Here is a 27,893-nt window from a genome sequence, read left to right as displayed (position 1 = left end):
GTCATCACATTATCTTTGCCTTATGTACTTTGCCAGACAGCTTGTTCCTAGTGGCAGATGTATCTTAGGAAATAAAATAGCTTATTTTTCTGAAGTTTTGCAGTGTCTTTTCACCTCTAGATCTTGTTAGAAGTGGATGTTGAAGGAGATGAGCATTAGAGAAGAGCCACTAGAAGAATGTTATTGACAAATGATGAACATTTTATCCATGACATATACCTGTTCAGCAATTTGCATCTAATTTAAGGTCAACAAAAAAAACCCCAAACATCTGGTTTTCTTCCTGGAAGAGTGTCTCTATCTTAAGTTGATTTGCTTGAGACAGTGCAATATAAGTTAAGCTTGGGTTATGTGTAATATTCCACTCAATCCCAGAGATTTTATAATTGAAACCAAGTTCTTTATCTGCAGATTTTGTCAGTAAAAGAGAAGAAAATCCAATTGGAAGATTGTACCAGAATTACTGAGCACTTTATTATGGTGCTTCCTCAGCTCTTGGCAAAGGTAAATAACAGCTGCTTTATGAATGCATGTTAAATATTTCATGAAAATTCCTGTAATGTACTCATATCCTGTTTTTTCTCTGCAGTATTCAACAGATGCACAAAAAGTGGCAAATCTTCTGCAGATTCCTCAGTATTATGATTTAGATGTTTACAGTACGGGACATCTAGAGAAGGTGAATAGGATTCGGAATAATCGGTTCATGTGGAATGTTTTAAATTTATGTGACAATGTGGAGAGTTTAACAAGGGATTTGGAACAAGTAGAAAATTATTGAAATACAATTAAATGGTCTCATACCTTAAGAAAAGTGCTCTTATTCAGGCTTTACTTTTTGGTTTGGAGCTGCAAAAAAAAAGCCTTAGTGCTTGTCAGTTCTGATACACTGGGTCAGGCCTTGGTGGATAACGATTTGTGGTTTTGTGTGGTAGACCCAGCCCTGGGTGTTTTCATTCCTGGCTGGAGGGAGGGTGGATTATGCCATGTGTCTTAAGTTGGTGTCTCCCAGGAGTTTACTGCAGAATAGGTTTCATTCTCCATGAAGGCTGACTCCCAGCTGCTGGGGAATGACAGTGACTGAAAAATAAGTCTGGAGATAATATATCTGCTGATGGGAAAGGGATGGTCAGAAACAGATAGATGAAATCCTCGAAATAGCTTAACATATTCTTGAGCAGGGGTGTTTACAGGGAGGCAGTGTTAGGCAAACACTCTAAGGTTAATTTCAGCCTAAAACTTGAACTGGAAGAGAGCAAGTCAGCAGAACAGCACAAATTACCTCTTCCCACTAAGAGTGAAGAACCCTGTTGCTGACATGATCCAAAACTTTCTCCATTGCTGAGGAGACAACTTCTACTGTTTAAAGACAGACCTGTCATTTGGAAAGGCATTTATTCCCTATGCAATGCTAGCCATGTATTGCTAAAGTAGAACTTAAAGCAGTTGCTTCATTCTTTAGGAAGATCTAGAGACATAATGATGAAAGAGAGCTATAAACATAGAAAAAAAAAAGTTGTGTTGTTTAGTTCTGCTCCTCTTCTGCTTAGAGTGGCATTTGTTTCATCTTGTTTATATGACCCATAGGGATATATGGGCCTAGTGAAATGATTTAAAGCATAAGAGGATCTTTGTACAATTTACCTATAAATGCCCCTTTTATCACCTGCAGCACTTGGATGCTTTGCTGAGAGAGATAAAAGACATTGTGGCCAAACACTCCGACATGTCTGTCCTGGAGGCTTCCTCCAGGACTTATTATATCCTCTGCCGTGAGGAAATTGCCATCTATAGCCAGGTGGATTGTGCTCGAACTCAAATGATAGATGAGTTGATGAAACAGCTTAACCAGCTACTAGATTGCTTCTGGCAAAAGGTGAGTGTGGCTCTTTGAGGGGTAAGCAGACTGTTTTCCTAGGAAAAAAAAGGAAGACAAAGAAAATTAAAGGGGATATGGAACTATTCTTCGCCTGCCATTTCTGCTTGAAGGAAGCAGAACTCTAAAAGATGAGTTTGCACCTCTGAAAAGAATGGTTCTTCACATTTTAATGAAGCAGATATATTTTGGCAGTATATTTTGGCAGAAATAGAGCTGGGAAAATAATAAACAAGGTAATCCATGCCACCAATGGGGCATTGTATGTCTTCTGGCAGGCTTTTATTGGATGCTGATGTTGTAAAATGTGTCAAGCCAAAAGGTCCCCTAACCTCAGAATTATTCTGTTGATCTGTGCCAGTGTGGGAGAACGTGTACTTGTGAGGAACAAAATTGCTACACCAGATATTCTGGACCTAAGAAATTGCTTTGTAGTTACTCCAGTACTGTGCCAAAGATACTATGTGCAAAATCAGCTAGTGAGTGCTGCTGATCTGCAGGTGATGAGGCTCTTCCCAAAAAGGTACAGTTCTGTAGTTCTCCATATTTGACTGTACGTAGGATGCCCTTTGGGCTGTCACTTGGATGTAGGGAAAAAACTGAGCAAACAGCAGTTATAATGCAGATTGTATAGCTTTGAGGGTCTTGGAAATAATGACTTCCCCCTTGAAAGAGGACTGCAGTCTCCCTCAAAGCTTTTCATTAGGTCTAAAAAGCAGAAACAGCTGGTGGGATATGAATAGCTTGCTGGCTGAGCAGAACAACAGAAGCCTGCAGCTGACTGATCAACTGTGCCGTCATGAACAGGTGTCATGCCATGGTATGAGAGTTAACACTGGCAAGTTTTTATTGGACACAGGGATATTGCAAAATGTGTCAAGCCAAAAAATCCCCTAACCTCAGATTGGATTAGTTTTATTGGTCTTAAATAGAGATCTATGTCAATGTGGGAGAATGTGTACTTATGAGAAACAAGATCAGTGCAAGACCAGGGATTCTTCGACTCCTCCGTAGTGTGATCTATATCTAAATAAAGAGATTTTTCTCCTGGAACTCCTCCCTTCTAATTCCTGGTTGTATATTTCGTCCCCCAGAATCACATAGTATACTTGTGGAAACTACAGCAATTGCATCTATGGGAAAGTATTTAATATATTTTTAGCTATCTTTGAATGTGATCTGGCAGCTGGAAGCAGGGAAGGTCAGCACCATGTGAACACTTAACTTTCCAGAGATCCTTAGCAACTGTGTGAGGGACCATGTTAGACTAATTGCTACTTTTTACTCTGTGTTAGCAATACTGCAGCCTCTAGGGAGGCTGCCATTGGTTTATTAATGACAGGGATTTTCCCTTGTACAAAATTCCTGTGCAGTTATATTGTTTTCTTTTGACTGTAGAGCAGGACATGAGTAGCATGGTTAAAGGTAAAGGTTAAAGGATGGCTGGAGGAGAGTGATCCAGGCTTGTGAGTTGGTAGGGAAGGGAACACAGTCATTCCTTTGGCCCACACTGGCTAATTCCTTTCTCTTTCCCAAACTTCCATGATTTAGGAAGGAGGATTTTGTATGGATGCAGAAGAAATTTCCCGGATGCATTCTACTTTGAGAAGAGTAGCAGCTTTTCATAAGTGAGATCTTTATTTACACAATTTATGTTCCCATGTACTTAAAGTATCAACCTTACAGAAGCAAAGTGAAAATTGCTTGTTTGGTTTATTGGTTTTTTTTGCAAGAGAATGAAAGTGATCTCTATGAGAGGTGCTGCAAGTTTTACTTTCTTCTTAATAGAACTGTACCCTTGGATATGGAATTATTTTTGGACTCATTACTGTGCATCAGCCCTAATGTGGCTGAGAAGTTTATGCTACAGAATTGAGATGTTGGAGTGGACACAGAGATCCCCTCTGTGGTGCCTCTGTCCTAGTTAGATGTTTTTCCACAGCCTTACTAACAAGACTGCTGGTCAGTCTGAAGGGGGTGTAGTGAATGCAGTTGTTCTTTGTAGCAGGTGTAATATGCTTTTTATTTTTAGTTTATCTGGTCTTCTTTTGTTAGAAGATGATTTCTCAAAACCTTGGCTCTCTAGAGATTGGTAAATTGTCATGCAAGCTAGTACAGAGGTGAGGGGAATTGGGCCTTCTCAATGTGTCTATTACCTGTCCAGCCTGCTGGGGCTACTGTGGTTTTCCAAAGAAAAGTCTAATGTTGAGTTGAGAATACTAGAAATAGAAATAATAGAAACAGTCTTTTAGAGTGAGCTGAGGACATTGTTCTGTAGACCTTTTTGGGTACTTGAAGACTATGCATAAAGTATAGCAAAAGATACAGAACTCAGGTTTCTTTTTCCTCTCCTCATGACACTGCACTTTTGTGGTAGGAGTGTAGACTGTAAAGCTATGGTCTAAAGGCTGCAGTGTTAGATAATGAAAACCTAATTTTTCCCCCTCATAATTAATATTTAGTTGTTTAATGTTATTTCTATACCTCATATGAAGGCAAAAATAGGATACATTTAACCTGTTTGATCAGGTGAATCCTCATTTCTTGCTTAGTGTGTCACTAATATTTGTTTTTCACCTGCAGTGCCCATGATCTCACCAAGTGGAATCTGTATGATAAGACTTTAAGGTTCCTAGTGTTTGAAACAGAACACGGCAGTTTGCCTGTTCTGGTAAGTAGTTAATATTTAACATTGAAAGATGTTTTTCTTGATGAAAGCACAAAAAATTACAAAGTATTATATGTCAGTGTCCTATGAAACAGGAAGATACTGTGTCCATTTCTCAATCTGGGAAACTGAGGCTGTCTTTGGTTATTGCAATCTGTAATTTAATGCCTCTATATTAATTAACTTTGGAAAGTTTTCAGAACTGTGATAATCATCTGACATCTGGATTGATCCTTTGTCACGTTCAGTACTTCCAATGATTGCATAGTCTCAGTTTCAGTGCATATGAAATCATTGGGACCGTGAGGAACCCCCTTTAGATTGCATGTAACCAGAAATTGGAATACTTTGGATCTGTTGCTTACATGTTGACTCTTGTTGTAGTGGTTTATAATTACCAGCTGTCTCAACTGCAGCCTTTTGGTTATCTGGTTGACTCACCTCAAACACTGTGTGAAGATGGAGTTGTGTACTCTAAGATTGAAAGGTGAAATATTTCAGCAGTTACAAATGAAACCAGCCCCTCTTTGCAGGAGAGAACTTGGGGGGCTTTTTGACAAGGGGTGAAGTTTAGTTGAGTAGAGAGAGCCTGCAGTCAGTGGGTAGAAGTGGACTCCTTTAGATGGAGCATTGGAGCACCAAGGTTTGGCTTCTGCTCTGAACTGGCCTCTGCAGGAGTCTGTCTTTAATCAAAGGCTTTAAAGAACTCCCAAGGAGCTAAGCTCAAGTGAACCTCTGGGTCTACAGTTTTGGATATGTGGGTTGCTTTCCCTTGAACTCATTGAGATGTCAGAGAAGTTCTGCAGAAGCAGCACCTTAGTAATGAAGTTTCTCAGGGGGCAATGCTTGCTTGTATGTAAACCTTTTAAATGTATTTTAAGGATCTAAATACAACTGGGAAGTGTTCATGTGAGCAGCATGCAGAATGTCAGGCTTGAATGCTTTGTTTAGTCTTAAGCTTTTTGCTGCTGAGCCTTTAATGTAAATAAAGGACATGTGTTTTTATTTGCAGATTATCCTACCAGCTCTCCAGTGCACTTATTTTTCTCTCCTGTGGCAACTAGCTGCAGTTTCAGAAAATTCTCCCAAGGTTGGTCACTGATGTAATTTTGAAGCTAGTTTCACCTCATAGAAGTTTACCCTTATAGAAGTTAAAGCTAATTTTCCTGTTCTGAGATTTCTTAAAAAAGCAAGATATATAAGAAGATAGTTTGTCTGTTTTCTTGAGGAAACCAAATCGAATTGAGGCATTTTCTCTCTATCTTATCCTCTTTTTTTTTTTCTTTTAATCTGTATGTGCTTTTTCAGTCTGCAGGAACAATGGTTCACTGCTATTTTTACTGCAAAACATGTGCATCAAATTCCTGGGGCTTGATGGAGATAAGGAACTTGTCTCACTGCCAAAGAGTTTGTTGTTTTCTTGTTTTAAGCAACTAAGAATATTAAGTGAAAACTCCAGGACATTCTGTAACTTTATTTCTTTTTTTAATTTTCTTGATTTACCAATCTGCCTATTTCTGTCAGAAAGGTTAGGGAAGGTGGTAATTTTCTCATTCACTATTTACTTACATGATTTTTAAAAGTACCAAGCTTTAGCAGATATTTCAGAAGAAAGGCTAGTTTAAGACACCAGAAAGGAAAACTCTTTTATGTTTTGTTTCATATGTGAGTGTGTACCCTGTGGGGCTCCAGTGGGCGCTGCTTTGTCATTCTGTCCCCTTCCCTGGCGCTCCTGTGCACCAGGACAGGCGCTGACACGGACATTGGCGTGAGGAATGCCAGCTGGGGCATTACCCGTTTGGCCACTGATTCACTGTCTATTCCTGTCCCGTTCCATTCCTGCATGGATCCCCACAGCTCTCACTGCTCCAGTGTGTTCAGCCTTTCACTCCAGACAGTTAGCTCAGCTTGGTAATGGGGCAGCACATTTTTTAATTTGGCCTTCATATGGGAGCAGATTTTGATTGGAAGCAGATGTGACGGTGCACTCTGCAGGGCCAAATCTGGATGTTGGCAGATAGAGAAGTTCCAAGAGCAAAAAAAAAAAAAATTCCTGGACAGCAGCTCTGTTATTTCCCCTTGCTCCTCCCCTAGCAGTGTTAAGAGAATGTATTGCCCCTTACCTGGTCCTCCTCAGCATGTCCTGGGATGAATCCCTTTTCTTATAAATGTAGAGATGCGTAACATGAAATCTGCCTCTCTTGAAGGACATTCCTTTTACACTGGTGGCTCAGAGCTCAGTGCAGTACAGCTGACACCTGGTCAGAAAGTCTGTTGTATGGCTGCGAGCAAACCAAATAGTCTCCCATACTGGATTTATCTTAAAGTATGGTGTCTTAAGTTTCTGAGTGCCAAAGTTAAACCCTATTCTTTTTGTAGTCATTAGGGGAAGAAGGGAGAAAACCAACTCCAGAAGGCAGTGCACACTGAACATTAGGTGGAATGGACCAGAGGTTTTTATGACTCTGCTTCCATTGTTATCACTGCTTTATACAGATAAGATGAAGTGAATAACAGAATACATGCTGCCCTCCCTACAGATGGAGAAACAAAGAGTTTGTGACTTGCTGAATTCCACTGGCCTCAGCAACTGTGACAGATGCAGTTGTTCATAGCTAGTAAGCTGTTCTGTGAAATACCAGCTTCTTTCATCATGTCATCAGCTGTGCTATCTTAAATGAATAATATGAGTGGAAGAAAGATGCAACTGTTGTTTGTTCTGTAATTCTCTGTTGAATCGTAGTCTCTAACATATTGGTCCTTTTGTTTTTCCTAAATGTGTTTTTAGGAGACTCTTTTTGTACTAAGACGGCAGCTGAGACACTTCAGTCAGATTTGCACATGCTTCCTCCACCATAAGGAAAAAGATGTAAGAGAAAAGGTTTGTGTTTTTCTATCACTTAATGAGCATTTGTGCTCAGATCTCCTTTTAAATACCTGCCTTTTTTTCATACTGGTTTTTCATTCTCTTAAATTTTTGCTGTGTTTTTGTCTGTTAGCAAAGAAATAACACATAAAAACCCCAGTCTTCCAACTATTTCTTTTAAATAAAAGCTAAAGTTAAGTTAGTTGAAATGCTACAAGTTAGTGCTGTCTGCATGAGTCCATCTGCAGAATCAAGGCCTCAATCTGAATGAAAATCATTGTGTTTTCTAATTAGACCAGTGTACTCGTTGCTATCATTGCTTCATTCATATTTTGGTATGAATATTACTTAAAGAAATGCAGAAATTGTCCAGTGGTTCATGTGTTAAAAGAGGGGTATTTCAACATAATACAGCTCTTCTTCTTGCCCACACAACTTTGAAGATCTTTAGGTGGTATTTGTGCATGATACTTGTGTACACTGCATCCTAACATACAAGTTTTTTAAGGATTTAGCTGGGGCATTTCGTCACAGCTGAGGCAAACAGAAATCTTTAGTTTGCAAGGAAGAAGTGGGATGGAAACTTGATTGTGTTTGATGGAAATGCAGAGTGGAATTGGCACAAAAAGTAACATGGTCTCTAAATCCTTCTTTGGCTTTATTTGCTTGGTACAGGCCTTCATGATACTCTGTGACTGGTTGCTGATTTTGAGTCACCTGGATTCAAATAATAATGAAGAAGCAGTTGGACTTCTAGGTTATCTTCCTAACACAGAACTTCAGGAAAAACTGTTTTCATTTATCCAGGAACATGTTTTCATGGATGGAGAAGAGGAAAAAAAAGGTTAGACATCTTCATCACTGGAGAAACAATCTACTATTTTTGCTATCATTTGTCATCTGCAGTGAATGTATCAGGGAAAAAGGCTGGCCTTTCTTTTGTTGTTATTTTGTGAGTTGCTTTGTTTTTTTTTCTAGCTGGGCACCTTTACAAACAAAAAACCCTGTAATTCTTTGATCTGTACAGACTGTGGGTTAACCAATTCACCTGTATGATGAAAAGGGCTGAAGTAAAGTGGGGTTGGGTGAGTAAAAGTGTTTGGTATACTGACTTCCATGGTCCAAATATTAGAGGAAGGCCTTGCAGTGTTGTAGTGTGTCAGTGCATGGACCCTTCTAGACCATCAGAGTAAAGAACCAGTAGATTTTGATTTTGGGGCTGTGGGGCTGATTTCACAGAATTATAGACTGGTTTGGGTTGGAAGAGACGTGAATGATCATATACTTTCAAACACCTCTGCCATGGATAGAGACACCTTCCACTAGAGGAAGTTGCTCAAATCCCCCTTCAACATGGAATGGAGCATCCCCAGCTTCTCTGGGCAACCTGTTTCAGTGTCTCACCATCACCACAGTCAAGTCCTTATGCCCAAGAAATAAATCTGCCCTCTGTCTGTTTAAAGCCATTCCTCATTGTATCACTGCATGCTGTTGTAAGTCCCTTTCCACCTCTCTTGTTGGCCCTGTTTAGGTACTCGAAAGTGCTACAGGGTCTCCCCCGAAGCTCCCCTTCTCCAGGTGGAAGAACCCTAATTCTCTCAACCTGTTTTCATAGGCAAGGTGCTCCAGCCCTCTGAGTATCTTCATGGCCCTCCTCTGGACTCACTCCAGCAGGTCCACATCCTTCTTGTGTTGGGGGCCCCAGAGCTGGGCACAGCACTCCAGCTGGGGTCTCAGCAGAGCAGAGTAGGGGCAGAATCACCTCCTCACCTTGCTGGCCTCACTGGTTTGGATGCACCCCAGGACACAGTGGGCTTTTTGGGCTGTGAGCACGTGCTGCTGGGTCTTGCCGAGCTTCTCATCAGCCAACACCCCCAAGTCCTTTTCCTCAGGGTTGCTTTCAGTCCAGTGGGAAATAGTGTTTGTTGCTCTACTGCCTTTTTTCAAACACATTTGGATGCTGTATTGAGGTTTTAATTATGAAGGCTGGTTTTCTTTTGAGAGTGTTTTGAAAATAGATTGTTCGATGTGGTTCTGAGGACAAGTTCAAGTGCCATGCTTTGGGAAAACAAGTGTTGTTCTAGATTTCTCTAACTCCTCTCCAGCTGTTCAGATGGAGTTCTCTGTTCACTTTGAGCACCACGCAGTTTAGGTCATGGTGTATATACAAGAACCACTGATGGGCAACATTGCATGGCCAAAATTGCAAAAGGGAAATAGTAAGAGAATCTGAATTAGTAAAGATACAGTAGAAAAAATTGCACAAGTAGGTTGTAATTGTGGGAATTATTGAAGCAAATTATGTTTCAGGATTTTTATGTTATGTTTCTGAAACTGATAAAATTGATCCTGCTTTGGGATAGATGGCCTGAGATCTTTTTCAAACCTTTATTCTGTGATGCCTTCAATTTTTCAGTTCTTCCCACAAAGGATCGCTTTCACCCTATTGCAGATTCCTTCCCGAACAAGTGATTTTGTGATGCAAGGTGTGCTTGTCTGTGTGTACAGCTGGCAGCTTTCATTCCAGTTTAAACTCTAACTTTCAGATACTTCTGATCAGTCATTTGCCTTATGTTAGTTTCCAGGCCCACAGTCATTCTAGAAGCAGAAAGAGTCCACACCAGAATTATAGGTCAGAGACTGAAGTCTTTTGGTATTTGATAGCTCACATGTGCAGCAGGAGAGTGTGTCTTGGCTCTCCTACTGCAACAAACTCTCCCCAAGCACCTTTTTAGCACTGTTGGAAACTCTTAAGAGTATCTTTTTCCCATGAAAAGTAAAAGAGATACTTAAGAGTATCTGTTTCCCACAAGTTACCCAGCTAGTAACTAACTCATGTTCCAGACACTTGTTCTTAATGCTGTTAAGTGACTTTTCTTCCTTTTACTCTTGTTTATAAGCACTTGGAGAATTTCACTGGAACTTGGAGAATTTAATTGGAACTCTTGTTGACTGTGTGTGACAACTTTTGTAGGGTTTCCAGTGAGTTATGTGCTCTTTTCTAGCCTCTGTTTTATTCTGTGAAAAAAATGTGTTCGCAATTTGTCAGGTCCCTTCCATTTGGTATGTTTGTGCCTTTTATTCTACTTGCTGGTTCAGTTCTGTTACTGTGAGCAGTGTTGTACTTGGAGATTCTGACTAGTAGAAATGCCAAAGTCCTATGAAGATCAGAGTAGGAGACTGTGGAAGAAGACTGTTTTCACTGTTACCAACTGGAGCTTTGAAATGGGAATAAACCTGTGTTTTCTGATGTACACAGGAATGAGCACTGGCACCTGTTACTGAACAGCTGAGTCTGTGCTATTTAGGTGAAAGTTTGTAATTTAAATTGAGATACCTTGAATAAAGTAATAGAACAAAGCTTCAATGCTTTTGTTTCCCTAGATCTGACAGAAGAGGGAAAAGATGAAGCTTGCAAACTTGATGACTTGCACAAAAAGCGGAGTCTTCTGGCAGCATATTGCAAGTTAATAGTGTATAACGTGGTAGAGATGACTGCAGCTGCTGAGATCTATAAGTATTATGTGAAGGTAATGTTTTAGATAAGGTTGTTCCTACCAGTGCGTTTTAGTTTTTGAAAGTGTCTCCAGTGTTTGTGAAAGAGGATGTTAATGAGTGTTATGGCTCAGAGTCCTGGGATAATCACAAAAGAATCAAGCAGGAGTGGGGCAGAGCTCCTCTCTTGGTTCCACAAAGGTACCTCACTGCAGACAAAGCAAGTGAAAACTGAGGAGAGGATGTGTCTGTCTGGACATCTGCTCACAGCTTCTCTGGAGAGGCCACTGCAGAGCAGCAGTTTATGGCTGGAGAGTGATTCATGTGTTTAGGTTCTCACACTGAAGTGTTCAGCTTAATTCATACAGCTCACACAGTGCATATGGAGGTGCTTACATTTCACAGGAGTCCCAAGGTTTAGATGACCAGGGTTTAGCCACTCTGTAGGGGGTTTCAGGAGGACCAAGATCATCAGAGTGGGCAGTTTCCTTGAGTCAACTGACAGAACTTTGGAAATACCTGAATATGAAGCTTGTTCTTTGCTTCATTGGCAAGCACTAGAACAGTGCAGAAAACTCCATTTGTATATTTGGTGAGGCTTTGCTTTTTTTAAAGAATTACAATTAATTGTGAATTAAGAATTGGCAATCAATTAGTTGTTAATACTTAACAATTTCAGTATAACTTTGATTCTCACATTACTCTTCAAGGAGCATACCATTGCTTTGCATATGAAATATTATAAAAGATCCAGTTTTCATCTTTTAACTTACATGTTCTGATATTGGGAGTGTTTTGGGAACTTCTTGTGTCACTTGAACAGTCATGTGGTTTGTGTTCTCCCAGTGCTAAAGAAGGGGAATGATAACTCTTAATTGTTTTGTTGCTGTTAATAGACCTACAGTGATTTTGGAGACATAATTAAAGAAATGTTAAGCAAGACGAGGTACAATGACAAAATTCAGAGTGCCAAGACACTGATTCTCTGTCTGCAGCAGGTAAGGTTAAGATTAAAGCAAGAGGCTAGGGGCTCTTATACTAGCTGTATTCACAGTGAAGATTTTTACCTCCCACGCCATGATTATTCAAAATCATTACAAAAGATAGTGACAGAATTTACTTCCTTTCCTGCGCTTTCTATATGTATATTGTTTTTGCATGTCACAATTAAAACTCCTTTCAAATCATTACACCTATCTTAAAAGGTGCTTTTGTCCACAATGTTTTTTGGTCATGTTTTTGGTCATGTTTTTAGTCTTCAAGTGCATAGTATATTAGAACTGATGTGAGATTATGAAGTGTTTCTTGGGACATGATGTCTCTTAATAAATGTTAAGGATCTTATGTTGTGTTTTACGGACTACCTTAATTCTTTCTCAGTTTGAGGACCCATGGATGTGCCTGTGTCTGGCCACTCCAACTCCCTCTGTATTTTCAGCTTTTTTTTTTTTTTTTTCTGGATGAAAGTGGGTTGCAGCTCTTCTGAAGGGTCTCAGTTGCTTGCAGCTGCTGACTGATAGCCAGTTAGCTATTTTAGCAGCTGCTTTTGCCAGCTCTGCCCGTGGCCAGAGCTGCTTCTAGCCTGGAGTCCTGCTGTAATCCAGAGAGCAGGCTCCTCCCGAGGATACTGACACATGAGCTTTGCTTATTTCACACACATTGCCAGGGGCTTAGATCTGTGAACCAGCCCTTGAAATCTGAGCTTAGATGAGTCTAAGCAGCATTTGGCTACATATATTCTGCTGACATAGTCAGGACTTGGTGTTTAGGTATCACATAGACAACAGGCCCTTTTTGGCCTTTGCCTGACCTTGAAAGTTAACAGGTTGACAAGAACAAGTTACTTCCATATTCTATTAGAAAAAAACTCCCAAAGCACAGTTAATTGAGCTCGAGATGTGTTTTTGACCTACTCTCACTCTCCGAAATGGGACTATGGTGCTGCCAGACTTGCTGCTTTGTATCTGCACTGTGCTACTCTGAAAACATCTCAGGCAAATTAGGCCTCTGGGGCTTGGTTCAGAAGCCCCAACAGGAGATGAGGTCAGTGGGACCATCATCTTCGGGAATCAGTTTTCTGTTTATACACATAATTTTTTATTTTTAGTTTTTAATTTGTGCCTGTCTTAGGAGCACAGCAGTGCAGTGCTTTGTGTCAGTTCCTTGTCGTTGTTCCATGCAGTGCTTCAGAAGCACATGGCTCACCTGCTCTTCTGTGAGGCTGCTCTCTGTGTGAGGTGGCTGTGCCTGTCTCTCTGCCTGATGCTTTGTTTGCCTGTAGGATTACCTGTGTTTGCTTATCTGAGACTTCTCTTGCAGCTGTTTCAGACACATGCAGAAAGCCAAGACAGCAGTAATGGTGTGGACTTCTCCTCTCCTTCCTTTGCAAACATCAAAGAACTTGCTCGTCGCTTTTCACTAACATTTGGTTGGGACCAAGTGAAATCTAGAGAATCTATAGCCATGATACACAAGTATGTGCCATGTAGCATCATGTTGTCGGTGGTCATTGCTTTTATTAGTTGTCTCTTTTATCTGTTTTATTACTCTGTTCTTTTCTGTTTTTCTTTCAATAGGGAAGGGATTGAATTTGCTTTTCAAGGAGCTACTGGAGTAGATGGAAAATGCTTGCCTCCTAACTTGAGCTTTCTGTTAATCATCAGTGAATTTTCCAACAAGCTGCTAAAGCCAGACAAAAGGCTAGTGTAAGTTCAGTTCTTGTACACCATCATACACAGTTTGTGATTTGTGTGTCCCTCTACAAAGGACACTTGAACTTCAGCGTGGCAAAATTTACTCAAGGGCACTTCAGAGAACCTCTGAAATCAGTCTGCCCTTCAGGCTGTTAGTTTGAGACACACTTGTTGAATTTTGTAGTAGTAGTAATTTCAGATTGTATCTGCAATAAGCATTCTAGATTTTTCTTACACATAGTTGTGGCCACATATGGCAATTCTTCTGAAGGAAAGGCTGTTAATTTGGTGGAAAAGATTTGTGACTTGACTGGTTAGTGGAGTGGCAGGAATGCTTTTCTGAACAGAAAAGTAAATCAAAATACTGTGGAAGAAATAATGCAGGGATCATTATTTTGTAATTATCTATTTCCACAGCTTCAGACCTCAATTATGTGAATTCCATGGAACATATTTGGAATAAAAATGTATGTGACACTCTTCATTATATAGATATTTAAATCCAAGAATTTACTGTTTACACAGACATATGCCCTGATCCAGTGGGTCATGTTTTAAATACTTACATTTAATGCTGTAAGAGTCATAGCTTTGTTTTTGTATCAGTAGGGTATTATGCACCTGAATGGAGAGATATATGGGTATGTATCTTACTTCCTTCTTCACCTGCCTCAGCTCTGATAATTTTTGAGATGGAAGTAACATTGTTCCTTCTATTTGATCTTTAGCATTACTTCTTTAGTCAGTGCTGTTCATTTGGATCTGGATCTCTGCACTTCAGAGATATTTCCAGGTATTTCCATTTTTCTGAAAGCACGTTTGAAGATGTGGGACAGTAAGACACATCTGCCTTTCTGCACTTCTGAGCAAATCACTCCAGTACACAACAAGAAGAGTTTTACTTTTGAAAGGAAGTCAGCAGAAAGGGAGGAAAACCAACTGTAACATCTTTCTGAGCTCTGTGTAACTTGCTTGTTCCCATGTCACTTTGTCTTACATTGGAGGAGAACTTCCATGGGAATCATCGGCGGATTTTATGTAACATGGGCCAATGTTAACATGTAACAATGTTTTATGTAACATTACAAGAATAGTTAAATGTCTATTTTCCTGTTACTTCATGTGACACAATTTATTAATGATTGCCATCAACACAACTCATTTGAAAGAATTGATTCAAAGCTGGAGTGCAAAATGCAGGAGAAAAGTAGTCAACATACACTGATTGCTGACCCATAATCTATGGGTATGGATAACTTCATTTGCTATTCTTGCATTTTTCTCAGATGAGAATCTTTAAAATCTGCTACTAAAATTGGTTTTCATGGAATCCATAGGACTCAAGGATCATCTAGTCCCAACCCCCCTGCCATGGGGAATAACACTTTCTACTAGACCAGGCTGCTCAAAGCCTCATCCAACCTGGCCTTGAACACTTCCAGGGATGGGGAGTCCAGAACTGCTCTGGGCAACCTGCTCCAGTGCATCACCACAGTCCCAGTCAGGAAATTCTTCCTAATATCTAATCTAAACTCACACTCAGTTTAAAGCCATTTAAAGCCTTTTAAAGCCTTGTCCTATCTCTACATGCCCTTATAGAAAGTCCCTCTCCAGCTCTCTTATCATCTCTGTTTAGGTGCTGTAGATCCTCCCAAGAGCCTTCTCTTCTCCAGGCTGAATAATGCCAACTCCCTCACCTTTCTTCATCAGGGAAGTGTTCCAGGGCCCAGTTTGGACAGTTATAACTCTGTCCATGTTGTCTGTATTTTAAAGAGCTGTAAGCCTCTGTGGTCACACCCATGCAATAAGTAGATTTCTGTTAAACCATCCTTGAAAAACTGTCATTTCATTTACCTCTGGGAGTTGTTTTTAATCAAACAAGAGGAAAATATTTAATTGTTGATGGGGCAGATCAAGGCTAAATCCTGATATTTTTTCCCTAGGACTATATTAAACCTCTTGATCAGAGGATATATTCTGGAAGTATATTCCTGAATGTATCAGATACATTTGATGCATTCAGGTAGGTTTATTCATGGAGAAGTTTTGTGGAGAATAACAGAATCTAGTAGGGAATGCACTTGACTTCTTACTGCTTTGGGCCTTCCATCTACTGCTGGGAACAAATGGGAAACAATAAAATTTGCTAGAAGGGAAATTGCAATTTATCCACAAGTACGTTCATACTATGTTTCTACAATAACAGTTTCTATTCTGGGAGGCCATAAGTGCCTTGCAGAGACTGGAGATTATATTTCCTCTTAGAAATATTTAGGTTTAGCTCCATCATAAATTATTGGATGGAATGTTTTAGGTCAACATGAACTTTGAGAAACAAACATCTGGTTATTTTCATTTTTCTTATTAATCATAGGATTGATGTCCAGGTCTATATGTTAACATATGTGAACGTACCTGTAACAGATGAGATACAGAATATGGGCATTTGTTAGAAAGGACTATATTTCAACACCATGGAAGTATATGGACTTTAACCCTCTCCCCTGTAATTGCACAGGCTCTAGCAGTAAAATACCTGGCTTGTCAGTTGCTCTGTGCCACAAAATGCACACAAGAAATGAATTGCTGAATAGCAAGCAGTATGAAGGGCCTGATTCCTGAATCAGTAGGAGTCTTTCCATTGACATTGATAGCAGTTGGATTAGACGCTGAAACTGTAGTTACAATACGTGCTTGTTTGGAACCAACAAATTCCATTACCAGGGTTTCTTGATCCCTGGGGCCCCCAGAGTCCAGGACTCTAATTGTTTCAGAGCCAGTGCTTACCCTGACCTCCTCTCAGCACTGGTTTTCTTGTTTTGCAAAGCAAATGAAATGTCTGATATTTTCCAGGCTACTCTCCTAATCAAAAAAAAAAAAAAAAAAAAAAAAGTTGCACAGGCTGGTGTTATAACTGTCACTTCTGGTATTTGCTAAGGTGGGGTCTGTTTTAACAACACTGGGCTTGATTTTAAAGTGATGGACTGTAGCTGAAATGTGGTGAATATCCAGTTTCTAATCCTGAGTCAGACTTTGGTTTTCTTTTCTTATTGTTATTAAGTAGGAATGGGTGAGAAAAACTTTGTTGGAAATGTCCTGTTTTTCAAATAAGAGTGTCTGAAGATGGCCTTTTTGCTCCAGGAAAGGTGCTAGCTTCACCTGGGATTCAGGAAGGCCCAGTGTCAAATCTCTGTCCTGAATCAGACAGAACAAGGATTTGAGATAATGTTTCCCACATCCCATGTATTGTCACAACTATAGAGCAGTTGTCTGCTTCTTGCAAACACTTGACATTTTAGTGAGAGAACTGGATTGAGTTTGAGCTGATAATATAGAAAAGTGGTTTAATTGGTTGTTTTGGTTGTTCTTTTTTAAAATTTTGACAGAACAGGCATTCATGGTATAAAACCCCCGTTGCCTGACCTGTACTGTTTTCTGTACTACTGAATCACAGGGAGCATCTCTTGCCTGGGGTCCTCCTTGTGTTCGTGAGGCAGAAAAGGCCACCAGAAGAAATGAATCCTTGAAGAATTCTGCTCTGTTCAGGTTGCTACTGGCAGCAGCAATTGGCAGACTTTCCCTGCACAGGAAACTCTTTATAGAAGCTGATGTAGTTTTGTAATTTCTGTGGATCTTGTGTTGTTTCTAATGCTAAAAATTCAAGCACCCTTTTAGCTTTGAAGATGTTTGCATTTTAAATAGATAGTTCAGAGATGTCAGGTATTTCACTGAAAAATAATGCCCTCTCTTCAAGAGTTCTGTTTGCACCTTTGGAGAGTAAAGTGAAAACCCTTTCTTGCAATACCTAACCTAGATATTGAATGGAAGGATAGTGAGTTTCCTTATGCTTGCTTTTGTTTTTGTTCCAGGTACAGTTACTTACAGAGGTACATAACAGAGCCACTGGCCTGCAGAGGAGACAAATGGCAGCCTTTGGTCTGGTACAGAAACTCTTTATTGTCAAATGAAGATGAGGAGAGCTCTGTCCTTGGCAGTTTGGGAGAGTGGCCCCCTGTGGGCTCATCTAAGACATCTTCTTTTAAAAGGAAATTGTCTAATGGTATGAAAACTTCTCAGTTCTTGATCAGCTGTATCTTTTGTCTGTCTGGAAAAACTGCTGTATCTGCTATTTTGCTTAGCTGTAGCAAATTTGCACATGCTAAAATGTATTTAATGTTTTGCATTAGCAGTAGAGTACCATGGTGTGTTGGATGTTGTGGACTTCCCAATTTGAAGTGTGGTTTTTGCCTTCAGCTTTGTTGTTGCTACAGGTCCCTTGATCACTCAACAGCAATAGGGTTGGACTGAGGGGAATTCAAGATTATCTGAATTCTGCTGTGTACTAAAATCTGGCATTTGTCTGAGCCACTGAGACTTGGTTGATTGCTTTTAATTGTTAACTTAGGACATTGTTGCTTTAGGCCCTGTAGATAATTGAGACAGGAGAGGTATTTCCAGAAGTTGATTCAGGTCTTCAGGCCAGATTATCCAGGCCAAATCATCTTTTATGGTTTTTCTCTCTGGTGAATTTCTAGGGAGTCTGTAAAATTATACTCCTACCTTAAAGAATTATATTTAGATGAGCTGCATCCAGGCTTTGGCAGCATTGATGGACTGCCAATCTGTAATGAAGTATTCACTGATGGATATGGCGGGACTTAGTTAAAATGTAATAAAGCTATTATGAAAACAATTGCTAATAAAAATGCTAAGTGTTATGGACATGTGCAGTAGTATGTGGAGGAAAGGAAATTTTCCCACAGTGTCCTTTAGTTTCTTTCTCATTCTTTCTCATAAATCTTCTTTTCAGTGACTTGCCTTCAGAGAGCTTGTTCCTTTGTATCCCCAAAGGCCCTGCTTTCTTGAGCATTACATAGACTCAGCAGTACTGATAGCAGTTATGGACCAGGGCCAAGTTCATAAATCTAGATTGCAAAAATGACTAGTGGGCAAATTAAATGGATTTTCTTTTAAGTGGCTTTTAGCTGTCTCTCTCGATAAAGGAATGCTTTGCTCCAGATGTCCTTTTGAGCTTGGCCCAATTGTTTCTCTGCTGTGGGGAACATACTGGAAATGTCCATCTCAGGACCTCTGAGGGTGAGGCTGAAGAATGACTGTGTTCGCTCTCTGTTGCAGGGTCTGTGCCTGAAACCAGCCAGACTGAAGGAAGCAAAGCCCCAGAACAGCAGTGTGTTTCCCAGCTGTCCTCTGCAGCAGGGAAAAGCAGAAAGAGGCTGAAATCTCAGGAGATGCACTTGCAGGAACGTTTGCCATTCCTTTGTCCAGGAGGGATACGTAGAAGATACTGGTGAGAGTTTGATGTCTTACAACTCCTTCACCTGTTCTGGCATTGACACGTGGGGTGTCCCTATCCACCTTCTGGCTTTTGTAATACTTCATGAGCTCAGGATGTGTGCTCCTCCTGTCTTATGGGCTGTGTCCCAAGGACAGGTTGGGTTTTTTTGTTTCCTCAGTCCAGTATCTACATTTACTGCTTTCTCCTGCCACTGTCACAGGGCTTCTGTGCTTTCTTGAAGTACTTTCAGGTGCACAGAGAAAAAGACAAGGATGGAGGAAAGTTCCCTGTCCCACTTCCCATGTCCAGATTGGAGATCTGTGGTGCTGGTTACTCTCTGGCTGTTGCTGCAGCCACACAATAAGTGTTTTCTGCATCTCTGGAAATGAAAGAGGATTCTTGTCTCTGCAGATCTGCTGTTAACCACTGTGTACCCTGTGGCTTTCTTTTAGAGAAGTGTTGGTGTGCAGCATGCAGACATGCCACAGTGAAACCCCACACACCTTGGATGTGAGAGAGGTGTTGCAGAAATAGGGAGTCTGGAGTCTACTTTTGAGCAATCAAAGTGCTCAGTTGAAGTATTTTCCTTTAACTCAGTTCATTTATTGAGGTAGTAGGTTAAAAGGTGAAACACAAATCCTGGGAAGATGCATGCTTTTCCAGGTTTTGGGACACTTGCTAAATGAACCTGGAGAATACAAGTAAAATATAACAAATTATTAAACATGAAGGTAGCCCCTGTCCCTGTTCAAACTAGTGTTTTGGTTCTGAACTGCTTTATTGAAAATTCCTCAGAGCATAACCTGTTTCATACTGGGAAATCCTAGGCCAGTAACTTTAGGCTACCTTACATGAATATCAGCAGCAGAACTTACTATGTGAAATACCCTGCCATATGCAGCCTCTGTTATGAGATATCTCAAGACTTAGCTATTTTTTGGTTTGTTTTTCTTTTCCAGCAAAGATGAGGTTAAGACCGAAGATGTCTCTGCGGAGGGTCCAGAAGACACAATTGAAGATGTTGATGTGGTTGGTACAGACCAGGTAATTCTGGCTGGTTTTCCAGCTCTGGGGACAGTTGTAGTTGAGGTGGGTCAGTGTTAGGTCAGTCTTCTGGGTATCCATGCAGCAGCAAAGGGGGTTCTCTTTTGTGACCCTTTTCAGGATGAGAAAAGGAGGATGCCCTCTTCCCTTTCCAGCTGCAACTGTAGTTTCCTCCTTCAGCTCAATCTACATTTTAGAGGCAATCCTTATTGTAGTATCAAGACATCCTTAGGTAATTTGTAAGGATTGAATGCCACTTAGGGTGCATTAAGAGGAGGATCCCCTTTCTTTTTCCCCATACTGTGAAGCCTCCTTGTTAAGAGCCATTTGCTGCAGTTGCTTCGCGTTACTGACACATTGCCGAGATGGCACTGCTGTGTGGCCTGCAGGGAATATCTGCTTCAGAAATGGTGTTTGCATTGTGCTCTTTGGATTGAAAGACTCAGAATGTGCCTGATCACTGGACAGCCCTGGGCTCTTGCTGGAGTATCCCATGTTTCTTGTCTTTTTCCCGTCAAGGCTGTTGGGCAGATTAAATTGTCCCCGAACAAACTGGGGATTTGAAGGGAAGCATGAGAACATTGTGGGCTTGGAGTGGCAACCAGCATAGCCAGGGGCTGGTCTCATGGGCACTTATTGCCTTTGGGATCCAAGTTTGGCAGAGCTGCAGCTGTCTGCCTGCCTCAGCTCAGCCCTCGACTGGGTCACTGCAGCAGGGAAGGACTTTTAGCCATTTGGGCCAGTGCAGTGCAAGGACTCAGGATGTTGTACAGCAGGGCCTTGTGGAGTGGCTGTACAAGGAAAGGGGTGGAGGGGAGAGAAAGACCTTGGTTTATCCTGTGCTGCAGCTAATCACAGCCCTTCTGCCCCCTAAAGGTTTCTGTGTCAGCCACTACAGGGGGCTGAGCAGTTCCTGCAGGTTTTTTCCCTGTTATCTGCACTTCAGAACATAACTCAGTGTTTGGCAGACAGTATTTTTGCAGTGAGTCAGGCAACTCCTTGATTTCCAGTGACTGGTTATCTGGGATCTAACCACCACATTCGGACTTCGCATGATTTTTGTCTTTTTAAATGAATTTTTGCTGTAAAGTTCAGCCAATGTTTTTTTAACATATGGTGGGCTTAAATTTTTAAAGAGGACTACCTTTTCTTTCAGTTATATGCATGTTAAAATGTAAACAGTTTGACCCATGTACTTGAAGCAGCTCCTACTGAACATAGATTATAGAAGAATTTAACTCCATGGACAAAGATCAAAGCCATACAGAAACTGCACTACTTAGGCAGTATGGTGCCTTTCCTGTTGTGCCTTTTCTGGGCTTTTTGGGGTATGGAAATGCTTCTTTCCTTTTGTGGAAGCTGTAGCTCTTTTTTTTTATAAGAGTTGGCTCTGTGTCTAAGTTGCTGAATGATTTGATGCTACACTGTTACTCTGATTCCTTATAGGCTCTTACATGACATCTTCTTCAGAGGAGAGCACTGACTTAATCTCTTTTTTCTTCTGATGTAGGACAGTTAAGACACTGAGAGGATGAACAGAAGTGAAGCACACGCTGTGTTTTTTCTGCAAGTTGTTTAATTCATCAAACTGAGGTGGCAGGAGACATGGGTCATGTTGTCTCCGTGCCCATAGGCCTCCAGCCAGAACCAGCTTGCAGCACTGTGGTTGTTTTTTCACCATTGCTGGCTGTGGGCATTACTGAGGTGGCTGCTGCAGTTCCAGGGTTGGGCCTTCTGAGCATCATTACTCAGCTGCATCCTCATCCTTGATGCTGCCTTGGAAAAGCTCACAGCTGCAGGATTGGAATCAGGGTATTTGACAAACACTGAATCAAAGACACTGTGAACCAGCTGGGACAAGCTTGTCTGCAGCATGTGGGGCCAGTGCTCTGCTGGCCTGTTCTTTACTGTTTAAGATAACCAAATGGAGATCTGTGTGTTTCCTTGCACCCAGTGCAGGGGAGAAAAGAGCCTGGCCCACCTGTGAGCACTGGGACCTGCTGGCTGATGGCAAGTGCCATTTCCTGCCTGTAAAATGGAAAACCTGGATCAATCATCTGAAAGTATTTCTGAATTTCATTGCTTAGAACAATGTGTTTAGAGGTCTGTAAGCATCAGGACATGTTCCTGGAAAACCTGTGTGAAGGCTTCAGAGTAACAAAGAAAGAAACAATGGACCAGCTGAGTATTTTCCTCTGGAAATCCTTTGTATAGTGATCATGTGGTGTTTACTTGGAAAAATCCTGGAAAGACAATGTAAATAGACTGTAAATATGGCCATTCAAAAATAGAGGGTTTTTGCATTAAGAATTTGCAAATGATGGTCACTTGAGTGTTTCAGTGGCAGTCGGCTGGGGAGTGGGAGCTGCTTTCACTGACCCTGCTCACTGCTCCCTGGAATTGTACATTACAGTAATCATATCAGCTTTATTTTTTTTAAATATATATATATATATATATATATATATTTTGGATTGTAACTATGTAAAATAAACTACAGAACTATTGCTATCCATTAGTACTGAATGTGTGAGTGTAAGTGATGTTCCCACACAGTGATGGAGAAAGAATGGCAGCAAACGTGTGCTGGCCTTTGCAGTGGTTGTGTTATTCCACAGGCTAAACAGGGAATTTCCATGAAGACAGAAGTGAAAACCATGACTGTTGCCCAGGTATTGGGTACACTGAAGTGGCCACAGTGAATCCATGATTCTCCTTGTGCATGCTGTGCAGGCTGACACAAGGGAGGTGGGTTCAGGTTCCTCTATGATTCCAGCAGTAAGTCCCCCTACCTGGACTGGGCTACTGATGTTTCCCCTCATCCATCTGTGGGTGATTTGTGGATCTAGGCCTAAGGACTCACCAGGTAGGCAGAATACAGCTTGACAAGGAAAACAGTTATACCTGGAACCACATCAAACATATGGATACTTTAATTTCTGTAACAGTGGGATTGGAATGGTAATTACCCTGCAGAGGCAAGGTCCAGTAATCCTCAAACTCATTTTAGGAAAAAGGACTGCTCTGAAAACAGCAGGATACATTCTACTTAGGAAAGGAGGGACTTGGTTAGCACAAGTAAAATAGAGAGCAGGATTTAACAGGCACTTCATTAAACACAAAGTGGCAACAACAGCTACAGGCTCTGCAGAAGAGGTTGACCCTGCACCATAGTGCTGTGTGACCAATGTGCCACTGCATCCTGGGAAAGCCTGTGGCTGTTTGCTGCCCAGTAACAAGCCCCCTTCTTGAGAAAAGTTTTAAGGTAGGAAAATGCATCTCTTGCAGTGAAACAGATGTTCAGGATCACCTTCTGCAATGCCAGTTGGTCATCCTTTCCCTGAGGGACCAGAGCATCACAGAAATGCTGTGTATCTTCACTGCTTAAAAGCCCCAAACCATGGGCAGTTAGTGAAAGGGATCCAGCCAGCCCTGGAGAACTTTGACATAGGTGAGTCTGTATTCAAACTGGAATAATTAACCAAAGTCCTTCAAATGGTATTACAATTACTTGAGTTTCCCTCAATGAGGTTCACCAGCACTTCAGCAGTGAGTTTCTTGATACACAGGTGTGTAGGTTTGTGCAGGAGCTGGTGTGAGGAATTGAGCACAACAGGTTTCTCCCAGCTGGTCACCAAATACTCTTTTGGATGAAGAAAAACCTGCTAGAGGCTGATTGCTTTGCATATGGAGCTTGTTGTAACTACCCAACCAGACTGCATGCCTGTGTAACCCATCCTGTGGTGAATGGCTCTTTATAATTAGCAAGACATGAATTGTGTGAAGTATGTAAAAATTACATCTGTGAAATCACATGTATGAAAATCTTTATTTGAAAATACAAACATGTTTTCTAAACATTTTGAAAGATCTACACTGCAACCAAAAAAATAACTTACATCTTTTTTGTACATTTTTTCCCAACAAAACCTGTTTAACAGTTACGAGTGAGGCAACAATTTCAAGCTGCTGTGACACTGATGAATATCCATGGAATGTGTCAATAGCAAACAAGCAAAGGGGAGGACAGACAAAAGCACTGAATGCCCACAACAAATTAGTGCACATCACTGATCAAGTAACATTTATACAAAGGATTTAAAAAAAAAAATTGGTTCCTTCTGCATGAATTAACACACCCATTTTGGATCAAGTATGAACACTCAGACTTCACTATTAAATAGTATTTTTATGATTAACATCAAAAAACCTGAAGTTTAAAAGGGCAAAATTAAAGTTGGGGCAAACAAGGACTACACAGAAAAGAAAAACAACTTGTCTTGGGTGTTCACTTTAGTGTATTCTACTAATATGCACAGCTTGTCAGACAAAACTCTGCTTGTAAATGAGTGCTGAACCGTGCACTCATTGTCACATCTCTTCCTTGCCAAGGCATAAAACCTAAAAGAGGGCTGTCTATGAGCATGAGCACACTGCAGGTGTAAATTGTCTCTTTACCTCCCATACCAGGACAGAAATACCTGTTCACAGGTGAGATGGAGATGGTCAGTGCACCACGCATCAGCTTAAAGAGAATTATACAGTTCTCATAAAAACAGTAGATTACTTTTCTCTTAAGTCAAATATTGTTATTCTTCCAAAAAGGAATTATGCAACATCTGAAAATAAATATTTTAATCTATTTTACAAACGATAAACTATTGAATAAATACAAAAATCTCATCATTCCATATAAATGCACTTCTTTTGCTTACAAGGTAGTGTAGTGATTAGATATTTTTAGCACAAAACTAAAGAAAGTGTTTCTTTTCCCACTGATGCATTTCAGTGGGGAAAAAAAACCCCACTGAAAAGTATCAGTGTGTAGCAGACCTGCTGCAGACTGTCCCTTCTCTTCTGCAAGTGCTGACCATAAGTAACCTCTATTCAAAATCCTCATCATAGCCATATTCATCCAAGTCTACATCAGCCAGATGGGAAGGCATTTCAAAAAATGGTCTTTTCTCCATTTGATACTTTAGAACACTGGCCTTCTGATGGTCTACAGGACTCAGTTCTGCTTCATACCTAGAAGCAGACAGAAAAAAAAAAAGAAGAAAAAAAGAAAAAAAAGAAAATGAAAGTCTAACTATGCCAAGAAGTGCCTAAATTTTGGAACACTAACAAGGCAGCTGCAGGAAAAACATACTTCCCAACATTTTATAATAGGCATAACCACAACAGCACCAGGGTTCTGTAATAATTCCCTGAATTTAAGTCAGCTTTCTCTCCTATCACTTGCTGAACTTTCCAGTATGAAATGCAGCTCTACTGAAAGAATTCAAAGCACACACTGACACACTGCTCCACTGACCAGGTCCTGGGTTAGAGTGACTCACATTCATGCATGTCTTCCCAACTAGTACTGAATTTCATCATGTTCTGACTTAACAGGACTGTGCAGAGAATGAGCTTTAGATACTGCGTTTTTGTTCTTTAAAACTGCTTTATAAAGGCATTATGTGCTCATCAGCTGTTCTTTCAGAGAAAGACATAGGACAAAGTACTTAAATACTAAGACTCCACTGTGCACACTAAAATAGAGCAGCACCTTGAGTTTCTCCCATGAGTTCACCACCGATTTAAACAGAAAACAAAAATCATCTGAAGGTTCAATTCACCAAGTTATGGATTTAAAAACAAGGGCTTATAAAAAGATGCATATTCTAGAATAAGAGTTTTGGGAAGGAAGTGTTTATTCTTTTTTAAATAAATGATAGTGGTGGTGAGGCTGTACTTTAGTAGAGAGGATTCATATTAACTGTCCTGCTGCATTCTTACCTGTCGTTCCACTGCTCACTTGCTGCCTCTTCTGCTACCAAGATATCATACTCTTCAGCAGCATATTTCTCCCAGTCAGAGACCTCTTGACTTTCACCTTCACCATCCTAAACAATCATGTTGCATGTTAGGCAAAACAGTATTAATTCATTAATATAAACAGTATTAATTGCTAAGCATGTCGCTATAAAGACTCCTAAAGTCTCATACTCACCCGCAACATGGAGAACTGATCCTTGTGTTCATGGTCAAGGTATTTTTCAATGTTGAAAAAAGTATCAAAGAACACATTTGTCAGCTTACATCGCTTTAAATCCTGCAGAGTAATTTTTCCTGTAAAGATTATAAGATTATTAGAGAGAAAATTATTAGATCTCAAAGGTGGAGGAATCAAAAGGTACTTTATCATTACTCAGTCATCACTGCTTAGCAACATTTGTTACTGATCCTCAATGCAATGGGAGAGATGCAAACAGATGAAATACATACCTAGAGATGTGTCCTTCAAAGTGTACAAAACTTGAAATGGTTCAGATTTTTTTCCTTGCTGTGGTTGTCACAGCCTGTCAGAATGTTGAAGTGAGATGCAGTCTACATCCCTCAGCTATTAAAAATCATTTAAGGTATTTGTTTAAGCTTCCTCAAAGACAGAAGTCTCTAGTGAGTTAGCCATTCCTTCCCAAGGAGTGCTTGGGTAGCAGGTAGGAATCTCCTATGGCAGCAGCCCTCTCTCTTCCCTGACTTGAGCAGATAAATGTATGACAGACATGACAGTGTGTGACTATGCTTCATACAGATGAATTTTTCATAGAGTTAAGGTTGCCACACTTGTCCAGTCTGATCAATATTTACTACTTGAGAGGAAAGCTAAATGCTCAAAGGTGTTTTGTTTGATTTTTATAGTGTGATACTTTAAAGACTCAAATCAATGGATGCGTTAAGCATTAGAAGCATTTGTCAGGTTGCTCAGAAATGTTACCCTGTTTCAAAGCTGAATATTGAAGCTTCTGCAGAAAGGCTAAAAAATATGAGATACACAAGGGAAGACAGATGACTATCCTTACAACTCCCCTTTATTGATTCACCTGGAATACAGACAATCTTCCATTGTTAATCAAATAGGAACTAACTGAAGATGTTATGGAACATGAGTTCAATAAAAGCCAGACTTGGAACAGTATTTCCTCAGCGTACTGTCCCAGCCTCTAACAAAGTGTAACTCAAGGACATCACAGGGAAGCAAAATCCAAATCCCATTTGTACATGGTTGCCATGCTTGCATCTGTCATGAAGGGCCCCAGTGTGTTCTGCTGGCTCGACACTGGTGCTGAAGGAGGACACAAATCCCCCGTGGCACCTGTGCACTATCTGGCAGACCCACACAGATGGCTGGTGCACAGAGCCATTTCAAGTGGCAGCAGCTCTCCACAAGCAAGCAAATTATTTGAATCCTAGTTACATAAGCTCCCAGTTTAAGTTAGACTCCTATATTTGGTTCATTGATTTGCTCTACAGTTTCCATTTATTGCAATGGGAGCTTAGACACGCAACCCTTGTGTAGATGCCTACCACTGTCTCTCAAACACCAACAAAACAGGAGTCAAATTTAAGTAATTAATTCAGGTCTCTAGAATTCAAGTTTGCTTTTTTGCACACAGAGCATTCTATAGAAAATGTATCACAGTTTAGCCATAACTTTATGAAAGTGTCTTCTTTTGTTTCAAAGCTACAAAGTGAAACATCAGTTATGCTGCTAGTTTTTGTATTAGAAAACCAGATTTTTTTCTTAATCCACCTTTTAAACATAATTCAGTATATACTAAAAAAAAGAATAAATCAACCCTTCTCAACTGGCTTTCATTTTTGTTACCCTGAATAACTCATCTTGGTTGTGTTTGATAGTCTTTTTTATCATCCTCATGACATTGATATATCTCATCTATCTTGTTTCATTTCAAATGGAGAACAGAAATATTATTATAAAAGCCTTTCAGAAGCATAACATAAGACTGGAAGTGAACTACTGAGTTCAGGAGGTGATTGTGAGCAACCATAAAACATAAATGTGTTTCTCAGAGCTCGGCTCACTTCATTATAAATGCCCCCTAGCCCCCATGCATTACACAATGTTGGTCTAAGACTTCATTCCATTGATATCAGGGATGGAGCTTTCA

General features: G+C 40.4%; 2 protein-coding genes across 6 annotated transcripts in view; one reads left to right on the top strand and one right to left on the bottom strand.

Moving 5' to 3' along the window:
• LOC102070004 (cohesin subunit SA-2) overlaps window positions 1-24,527 on the top strand; it is a 60,385-nt gene extending 35,858 nt beyond the window's left edge. For 3 of the 4 annotated variants that reach the window (XM_026792979.2, XM_074535724.1, XM_014266596.3), the window contains 16 exons: window positions 412-504; window positions 590-679; window positions 1,673-1,876; window positions 3,428-3,504; window positions 4,460-4,547; window positions 5,557-5,634; window positions 7,333-7,425; window positions 8,086-8,254; window positions 10,795-10,940; window positions 11,802-11,903; window positions 13,225-13,379; window positions 13,482-13,610; window positions 17,468-17,658; window positions 18,735-18,906; window positions 19,854-19,938; window positions 21,449-24,527. In XM_026792979.2, coding sequence (XP_026648780.2) covers window positions 412-504; window positions 590-679; window positions 1,673-1,876; window positions 3,428-3,504; window positions 4,460-4,547; window positions 5,557-5,634; window positions 7,333-7,425; window positions 8,086-8,254; window positions 10,795-10,940; window positions 11,802-11,903; window positions 13,225-13,379; window positions 13,482-13,610; window positions 17,468-17,658; window positions 18,735-18,906; window positions 19,854-19,938; window positions 21,449-21,457 — 1,881 coding nt within the window. In that variant the 3' untranslated portion in view covers window positions 21,458-24,527. The remainder of the gene's footprint in view (window positions 1-411; window positions 505-589; window positions 680-1,672; window positions 1,877-3,427; window positions 3,505-4,459; window positions 4,548-5,556; window positions 5,635-7,332; window positions 7,426-8,085; window positions 8,255-10,794; window positions 10,941-11,801; window positions 11,904-13,224; window positions 13,380-13,481; window positions 13,611-17,467; window positions 17,659-18,734; window positions 18,907-19,853; window positions 19,939-21,448) is intronic. The other variant, XM_074535723.1, reaches the window with a different exon arrangement.
• Window positions 21,625-27,893, bottom strand: part of PPP2R3B (protein phosphatase 2 regulatory subunit B''beta) — a 47,696-nt gene continuing 41,427 nt past the window's right edge. For both annotated transcript variants that reach the window (XM_005486384.4, XM_005486385.4), the window contains 3 exons: window positions 25,934-26,052; window positions 25,720-25,826; window positions 21,625-24,966 (listed from right to left, as the gene is read on the bottom strand). In XM_005486384.4, the coding sequence (XP_005486441.2) occupies window positions 24,822-24,966; window positions 25,720-25,826; window positions 25,934-26,052 (371 nt within the window). In that variant the 3' untranslated portion in view covers window positions 21,625-24,821. The remainder of the gene's footprint in view (window positions 24,967-25,719; window positions 25,827-25,933; window positions 26,053-27,893) is intronic.

Source organism: Zonotrichia albicollis, chromosome 2 (assembly GCF_047830755.1).
Source record: "Zonotrichia albicollis isolate bZonAlb1 chromosome 2, bZonAlb1.hap1, whole genome shotgun sequence".
Lineage (NCBI taxonomy): Eukaryota > Metazoa > Chordata > Aves > Passeriformes > Passerellidae > Zonotrichia > Zonotrichia albicollis.
The sequence above is the reverse complement of the archived record's forward strand: the minus strand, read 5'-3'. Positions and strand labels throughout refer to the sequence as shown.